The 9,127-nt window shown below is 42.9% G+C and overlaps 1 protein-coding gene across 1 annotated transcript; it reads right to left on the bottom strand.

Moving 5' to 3' along the window:
- Positions 1–8,135: 8,135 nt before the first annotated feature.
- On the bottom strand, positions 8,136–8,921 carry LOC145675177 (uncharacterized). The gene has a single exon (XM_081745547.1). The coding sequence runs from the start codon at positions 8,919–8,921 to the stop codon at positions 8,136–8,138; it is 786 nt and encodes a 261-aa protein (XP_081601673.1).
- Between the last annotated feature and the right edge of the window lie 206 nt (positions 8,922–9,127).

Consider the following 9,127-nt stretch of genomic DNA (forward strand, 5'->3'; position numbering starts at 1 on the left):
TCCTTTTTACTTCTTCCCATTCTGACGAGTGCACTAACTGGGTTACACTACTTTTTCTTTCCTACACTAGCACACTTTCACTATTTACACTACATAAAAACTACTTATATACTTTCACTATTTAATACTAAGTGATATATGTAATTCGGTACTAAATATTGAGGTTTTTTTTTAGTTTGCTTACATATGTATATGAATGCTCACTGGTCCTTGAAAGGGCCGCAAGTCAAGCTAGGTATTCCTTTTTTTATTATTAAGAGAGCGGTTTCTCTACCCTATGTCTGGGTGTAGCGTCTCCCTGGAAGGGTAAAGACCTACTTTCGATCCCCGGAGCACTCCCGAACACTTACACACGCACGAAAGAAAGAAAATTTCTAACACAGCGTATCACAATGCCTTCGCCGGCTAGTCACATCACTCGCGATACTGTGGTTTCGCAATTACGAACTATGCTTTGGCCAGCAGCTACACGCGCACTATTACAATTTCGTCAGCTATTTGATTTATTTAGGGACGATTCCCTAATCCCTATTTTTCAGGCCCCTGTTGCCAGGATCCGCAAGCCTGAACACTCCCGTCCACACCACTCTCCAATCACCAACCTCGATCAGATCAGATCTCAATTGCCAGATCAGATCTCACTGAGCTAAGAGTATCAAGTCAAGTCAATTCAGTTTTTCCTCCGAAGGGGGGGGGGAGGGACGTGTAGCCACAGGCTACTTTGTCCAAAGTGTTACCGTTTTTTTTTCGTGGGTTGTGTCGCAATGTCAGAGTGGTACTGTATTTGTTTGGTTGGTTTCAGTGGAGTGATTTTTATTATTATTATTATTATTATTATTATTATTATTATTATTATTAATATTATTTCTCTTGTGTGGGCGTGTGCGTTTGCATGCATCCATGAGGAACTAGCTCTATGGAAAGAGGTTCTGCTATTTAGTTCAAAAACTGTGTTAGTGTTTTTTGTGTGTGTGTGCGTATTTAGTGTTTTTTTTTTTTTTTTTTAAGCTCATTGCAAGGTTATAGAGTGTTTCCACTACAGTATTTGGGATGTTCGTGAGGTTCATGTTGTTGTAGTGGTCTTTGAAGAAATGAGAGTTAACCATCCTTTTAGCGAAGTTCTTGTTTAGACCGTCGATGAAGTCTGAGAGTGGCTCAAGTTTGTATCTTCTATATAGTTGCTCTGAAAGTGCTTCCTCGCTGTTGGAGATTTTAAGCCAGTATCTTTCCGTCCTCTGTAGTTCCGCTATATGTTCCGGGTTGAAAAGTGGGGATCCGTATACCAGGTTGGCCCTTACTATAGCTTTATACAGTTTCGTCTTGATGTATGTTCTTGTCAGTTGACTTTTTGTGATAAGTTTGAGGCAGTTGATGGTCCTGATAGCTTTCTTCTTGAGTTCTCTGATGTGTTGCTTTAGGTTTATGCGGTGGTCAAGTGTGACACCAAGATATGTGGCCAGTCTCTTAGGTTTTATCTGTGTGCCTCCGATATTGATTGTTCTGTGTAGACTACTTCGGGTATATTTGGTTGTTGGGTGAATGAGGATAAGTTGTGTTTTTGAGGTATTCATCTCCAGGTGCCATTCTTTGCACCATTCAGCAAATTTTCTGGCCTGAACCTCTAATTGTTTCATGATGTCCATAATGATCCGTGATAACGTCCAGTATGCAGTGTCATCTGCATATAGGGCGAGTTTTGTATGTTTATATTGTGGTGTGTCGTTTACATAAATGATGTAAAGAAAAGGGGCCAGAGTAGATCCTTGAGGTACCCCTCTCTCAATCTTTATTGGGCTTGATAGTGAGGCGTTTAACTTGATTCTGGTCTCCCTGTCTTCTAGAAATGAGTGTATCCATCTGATATAAGTTGTTGCGAGGTTCATCGTTATTAATTTGTATATAAGGCCATCATGCCAGACAGTGTCAAATGCGCTCGAGAGATCGAAAAGAAGTGCGCCTGTTCTATTGTGTTTTTTCTGAGCTTTCTGGGCATCATTTACGATCCTTAATACTTGTTGGACAGTGTTATATGCGGGTCGGAAACCAGCCTGATGTTTATTTAGTTGGCCGCTGTCATTTAGATATTTATGGAGTCTATTTACTATGATCTTCTCCATTATTTTGGAGAGAGTTGAAGTCAGTGTTTTTGGTCTGTAGTTTTTGGAAAGGTTGTTTGGTTTACCCGGTTTCGGCAGTAGGATGGTGTGAGCTCGTTTCCAGTCTTTTGGGATATAACCCGTCCTAAGGCTGGCGTTGTATATTTCCAGTATCTTCTGTAGGAGGTTGGTTGATCCTCGTTTTAGGTGTATTGTTTTTAGTGTATCCGGGCCAGGGGCCGTGTTTCTCTTCTTTTTGATGGTTGATTTCAGCTCTTCGAGAGTGATTTCGTCTTGCAGGATACCGTGGTTCCCTGGGTGTGTATCTAGCCTGTCTGCCGGTATTAGGTTTTCGTGGTGTTTTATTATGTTCTTGGCTTTTGTTGTGTATTCCCCAATCCGTCTTTGTTGCATTGTGCAGTTGTGAGCTTTGTTAAACTTTTTGGTCATAATGTCTTCAAAGATTCGTAGTTTTTCTGCCTCTGTTGGTGCATCAACATTGTCGATCTTATGTAGGATCGTTTGTTGTGGTTTTGTTGATATTTGCATTTGAGGGTTCTCCAGAACTTCCCCGGGTCTCGCAGGTTGTCTTCCTGTAGTTTTCTGCAGAGGTTATTCAGTTTGTCTTCTTTGTGTTGTATTATGTCATCTTTTATTTCTTTCTGTAGCCTGTTTATTGTGAATTTTGTGTGCTCGTTTGGTTGTTTTTTGTACAGTCTGTGTAGGTCTCTTTTCTCTTTTATTTTCTGAATGATCCTGAAAGGTAGTCTGTTTTCATTTGTGTTAATTTCAGTGGTGGGTATATGCGCTTCTATTGCCGTCTGTATTGCTTCAGTTATTTTTATGTTAGCTTCTTCTATTTCTTCAGGATTGTCTGTGATGCGGACGTTGGCAATCATTTCGTCTATTGTGTTACTATATGCGTTCCAATCTGTTTTGTGTGTTTGTTGTATCACTAAGTTGTTATATGTTTGAAGATGTTTTTCTGCTGTTGTGAATGTGATGATAGCGTGGTCCGATCCTGTAGCGAAGTCTGGCTTTTTCCAATTTACTTTTGTATACACAGCAGGTGATGCTAGTATTTTGTCAGGTTTGATATCCTTTTCCCCGGGGTGTCTGCCCCTCCTCGTAGGCCCCTCTATCCTTGTTAGTAACCATGGGCTCATTGCTAGGTACTCGATGAACTTTTTCCCATTATTGTTGGTTATGGGGTCCCCAGTGGTGTAGTGTTGACTGTTAATGTCGGAGGCCACGACGATTCTGTTGAACTTAGATAGGAAATTTAGGATCGGGAAGATGTTTGAGATGCTTAGTTGAGGCGGGTTGTATAGAGTGGCTATATACAGGGTGCGGCACGTAAAACCGGCCCGTAAAGTAAACACATAAAATGAAATGTAATGTATTGAATATGATTAACTACAACACATATATGAAATGTAATGTATTGAATATGACTACTCACCTTCACAGCAGCCTTCACAGCAGGTGCTGAAAGTGTCCTCCGCCCACTTCAACACACATGTGAGCACGATTGAGGAGATTCATATATACCCTTGTCAGTTCTTGTGTTGTAATGTTATTGGTGACATCCTGGATCCTGGTCTTGAGTTCTTCAATTGTGTGTGGATTTGTTTCGTATACTCTTCCTTTTAACAGTCCCCATAAGTAAAAGTCTCACGTGGACAAGTCTGGTGACCGAGCAGCTGAATGAACCCTTCAACAATGGCAACACGCTCGGGAATCGAATACGGCATTATCACACACTGACACTCACCCGGCTTAACACAACGAGGCCTTTTTCTCAACTGGTTTCGACAAGTTTCACTGGCTGCGGCTGCACGTGACTGCTGCAGGTCACGTAAGTCGACCCGACCTCGACACGCCATCTCTTGGTAGGAAGGTAGATTATTTAAGTGTTGCCAAAAACACAATATACCAGAATATTACGACGGGCCGGTTTTACGTGCCGCACCCTGTAGAAGGGGTTTTGTGTATGGACATAAATGAGGATTGGAGTTGATGCGTCTTCCTGTATTTCCACGGGCAGTGGGTAAACTGTAAATTTTATGTTTTTCTTTACAAGAATGGCGGTGCCGCCACTTGCTTTTTTGTTCCTTATCCTGTCATTCCTAATTGTGGTGAATCCGGGCATGTTCAGTATTATGCCTTTAGTGAGCATGGTTTCATTTATTATTATTACTTGTATGTTGTGGTCTTTTACGTAAGTATGCAGTTCTTCGATTTTCTGTCTGACCCCTTCTATGTTGACAAACAGGAGTCGTAGTTTGTTTGACTCTTTCGTGTGTCTATTATTGGTTTCCATCCCCTGGTCCTTGTCCATGTATTTCCTCTGTATCGTCTTGTCGTGTTCTTGCTTTTCTTGACCTCTCGTATCTGTTTCTGCCAACGTATAGAGTTCCTTCGTTGGACCTCATGATGTTTATCCTTTCATTGAAAATTTCTTCCGTTGTGAGACGTAATGTGTCGATGAAGTTTTTGGGGTTGTCTTTGTGGAAAAGTGTAAGGGTGCTGCTGACCCATGTAAGTATGTCATTTTTCAGATTTGTTAGTTGTTTGTAAAATTCTTCTCTGAGTGATTCAATTTCTGCGTTTTCGGTGCGCTGAGTATGCTTGGGTGGGTTCTCTTGGGTTTCTTCTGCTGTGTTGCTAGTAGAGGCTTTTATTGGTTCTGCTTGTCTAGTGGGAATTAAAATCTTCTTATAGGTGTTTTCTGAGTTTTCGTGCGGTCTTGCCGGGCATGTGCTGCTTCCTGTTCGATGTTGGTCGTTCTTGGAGGTGGCGCAGAATTGTTTTGGTTTTGTCTTTTGGCAGCGGCTTGGTGGTTGTTGCTCCCCACATTTGTAGCAAATGATTTTGTTGGCGCAGGTGTGTATATTGTGGCCATACGCATAGCATCGTGTGCATGGGGTAGGTCTGCTTGAGTTTCTGGAGTTTTCCACCTTAAATCTAAAGGGGCCTATCGCAATGCCGTTAGTGATCAGGTGGTTGATAGTTTCTGGGTCCTAAGAGAATATACGTATGAGGGGGATGGGTCCCTTTCCAGATTGCATTCTGGTTATGTTTGAGAAGTTTATTCCCTGTTTGATGAGGTCTTCCTTGATGTCGTTTACATCTTCAGTGGTTGGGACCCCCTTGGCTACACATGTGAAGGTGGCTGTTTTTGGTTGGTTGTTCGCGAAGTATTTGTAATAATTATTCGTATTCCACACTGCTGAGGGGCCGAAGTCTTTCACTTCGAATCTGTTCAGGAACTTTTGTTTGTCTGCTTGGCTCTTGAAGATAATCTTTATTCCATTGTTCCTTGATAGTGTGTGAATATTTACATTGATGTTGATAAGATCTAGTTTCTGTTTTAGATGCAGGGGTCTAATGCTTTTTGGTTCTGGGTTGAAAATAGCGATTGAAAATATTTTTGTTCCTTTGGTAGAATCTTGTAGTGTTTTGTGAAGTGGGATGTGGGGGCGTTGTCTGTGGGCGTCCTTCCTTCTCTCCTTCTTGCGTGTTTGTTTCCTTATGGATGTTCGATCTTTTCTTCCGTTTGTTGTCTTGGTCCTTGTCTTCGTTCCTTGGAGCTTCATGTGGGCCCGTTTGTTCTGCCATATGCGCGTCGGTTTCGTTCCTGTTTCCTTGGTCTTCCTTATTGTTTCTTCGGTCTTCTTTTGCCTTCAGGTCTGCAGGGGAGGGTCTGTCAGCGTTGCCCTGGTTAGGTTTGTCGTTTCTTTTGTTGTGGTTTGTTGTTGGTGTCTGGATCAGGAGCGTTGTGTGATTTTCACTTGAGGTGGAATTTCTTCTTGTTTCTTGTAGTGGAGATTTAGCTGCCTCCGCATAACTGGAACGAGAAAATGTGCTGTGTGGTGAGCTTGACCCACTGCTGCTGCTGTCTTCCGAGTCCGTAGTTCGTTCAGGAGAGAGCTGTGCTGGTTTTCTTATCTTCATGTTGTTCGTGTGGTCCCTTGTTCGTGCGCTCCCTTGTGTGGCATCTTTGAGTGCGCTTCTGCTCCTTGTGTTCCTGGGTGTGCGTTGCATGGTGTAGACTTTGTGTAGTTGTTTCTTCTTTGTAATTTATTTAGTGTTCTTCTTGGAGTGTGTGTTAGTTTTTATTGGTACCTGACAACAGTGTTCTTTGTGTGTGTCAGTATTGATTGTGCTGATCTTACTTGTTTGGAGTTATTCACTGTGGGTGTGTTGTTAATTTGTTTCTACGTTGATTCTGGCTGAATGTTCGAGAAGTCGCTGGTGTTTTGTGCGAGGTCACTGGTCTTCTCCTAGTTCTCTCCGCAGTAGTAGTGGAGTTGTTACTACCTTCGTTCTTCGCAGCGCTTTTCTTCTTATTTGTAGATGTCGCTGTACTTCCTCCTGGCGTGGCTCTTGAAAGGGCCGGGGCCCTCTCTAGTATTGGTTGCTTAGTTTTCCCATCCAGCAGTACTGTAGTGGGGTGGTGTTGGTTGTTGTGTTATTTAGTGGGGGTTTTTCGTGTGCGTAGTGTCAACAGTCCTGTAGTTAACACCGCAAGGTATCAGGGACTGTGGTGTTGATTTGTAGGTGCATGTGTTTATGTTTCGTGTGGTGTCCCTATCTTAGCAGTCCCGTTGGGATAGGTTAGGTCCATGCACTGCCCGGCTGTCGGCAAAGCCTGTACATACGAGAGCCCCTACTCTAAGCTCGGGAACTCAAGAGGGCCAGGGCAGCGAATGATCTTAACCTCTCCTTCCGGTGCGTAGAGCGTCAACACTGTCGGGGAGGGATGAAATATATTTAGCTCTAGCTCTAAAAAGAGCCAGAAGGACCTGTTCTTAAAAGAACAGATCAATCCTGGTCACGTCAGGCGTCGCTGGCCCTAAAAATAGCCGGACGAGTACTGTTCATGAGAACAGGGATGTCCTAGTTTGTTGTCAGTAAAAGTCAGAGGTGGCCCTCAAAAGAGTATCACTGGTTTTGCTTTTATACTGCTCTCTTGGCTGGAAAATGTTCTGGCCAATCAGTGGCGAGGATTTTAGTTCGATTTGGCCAATCAGCGAGAGGTGCTTTCCTGCTCGTCCGCGCTTTTTGCTGACTACCTTGAGAGCGTCAGTTATGGCCGCGTGCCTGTGGAGTGCTTTGTGTGCTCAGAGCATGCAGCATGCGACATGCACACACTACCTACTAAATATACACTTCACTGCACTGAACCACACGAAAATCACAGTAATTATAGCTGGGATGTTAATGTTTAATTTGGAAAAGTTTTTAGCACGGAAAAGTTTATTTTTCCACGAAAATAACACAGGATTATCAGAGCAAACTCGGAACGTGTCGTCCTTATTTACTATTTACATCCGGGTACACCTGGTCTTGCAAGTTTGCGAGTTTTGTCCTGTCGATTGTTGGCTTGAAGTTTCGGGCTAGTGCCCTTGTCTTCTATTTGTGATGTCTCCTGTCTTGCTTGTAACGTATTTGTTGTTTAGAAACGCCACTGTCGCAGGTTCTATTCTTGCCGTCGTGGATTGTGGTTGCCTATGGTGGTCTAGGCATGCGGTAGAGTTGCCGGTATGGCTGAAGTGTTCCGATTTCCCTTAGATGGGGTTCATCTGAGTTGCGGATAAGGTGCCAGAAGTTTTTTGATCTTTGTCGGCGAAGGTCTTGAAGGAGTTGGAGGTCCAGGTCTTCGTGGAGCTGAAGCGTACTAATGTCTCGTGAATGGCCTGAGATTGCTTTGAGGGATTTGTTTTATACGATCTGGAGATGCTTGAGATGCGAAGGTGCTGCATGTTACCATGCTTCATGAGCGTACATGAGTATGGGTTGGAGACTCATGTAGGTTTGTATCCTTGTCTCGAGTGACAGTTGATTGCTGAGGAAGATTGGAAGGAAGGCTCTTAATCTTGCTGTGCTTTTCTTGGTGGTGTTGTTGATGTGCTCTTCGAATGTAAGCTTCCTGTCCAGGAGCACACCCAAATATTTGGCGTGGGGTTGGAGTGGGAGGATTATTTCTTGGAGGGTTAGACAACGCAAAAGAAATAATGTTGAGTACTTACCCTTTCAGTCGCTCAAATCCAGAAGCTCCACGTCCATACTATCGTCACTTTCTTCACTTTCATCAAGGTTGATGATGAATTTTTCGACCTTATCGTCAGCGAGCCCGTCAAGTTCCCAATATTTCGTTTCCTCCTTGTCTATTACATGTTGGACGCAATCTCTCCATTTTTCAGGAGTTATCATCTCTAGTCCTTCCTCTAACAGTTTTTTCACCTCGCTCAATGTGAAACTTTTGTTATTGCGTGCCACATGTCCCTTCACTTGGCTCCAAATAAGTTCAATTGGATTAAGCGTACAATGGTACGGAGGTAATCTTAGAACTTCCCTTCCTGAATTAGCTTCCATTTCGTCTACTTTATACTTGTTACATTTATTCTTCAGTGCAGAAGGTATGAGGTTAATTAATTCCATTTTGACAAAAGAATCGTCATACGCAATATTTTTACTTTGCAACCAATTTTTTATTCTCTCCTTCGTCCAAGACATAGAGGGAATACGGTCTATCTTCATGCTGTGATAAGGCGCATTGTCCATTACTATTACAGAATTAGGTTCCAGATGTGGAAGTATGTTTTGAAACCAGCTTTCAAATTTTGTGCCATCCATTACTTCGTGATAGTCTTTTGTAGACTTTGATTCGAATATGTACTTCCCTTGGGTAACAAAGCCTTTATCACTTCCTATATGCACAATAATTAGCCTTTTACCTTTACCTGAAGCATTCTTAAGTCCAGTGGAAAGTCCAGCGAGAAAGGCATCTTTCTTAGACTTCACAGTTTCATCTACCATTACTTTTGTCACGGTGTGACAAGCATTTACCCACGTCTCGTGAAGGTAATAAATATGTCTACCCTCCTCTCTAAACTTTTTAATTGAGCTCCTCCGTGGCTAAGCGGTTAGCGTACGCGTCTTTGGCGTGGGAGACCCGGGTTCGATTCCCGGCGGGAGCTCATGTGGTTCGGATTCCACGTTAATCAGTAGGTCCACGTCTCATA

Source organism: Thermobia domestica, chromosome 18 (assembly GCF_964235325.1).
Source record: "Thermobia domestica chromosome 18, izTheDome1.hap1.1, whole genome shotgun sequence".
NCBI lineage: Eukaryota > Metazoa > Arthropoda > Insecta > Zygentoma > Lepismatidae > Thermobia > Thermobia domestica.

Excerpts from the sequence above, each read along its gene's own strand:
- LOC145675177 (XM_081745547.1), bottom strand. The coding sequence starts at position 8,921 with ATGGTAGATGAAACTGTGAAGTCTAAGAAAGATGCCTTTCTCGCTGGA.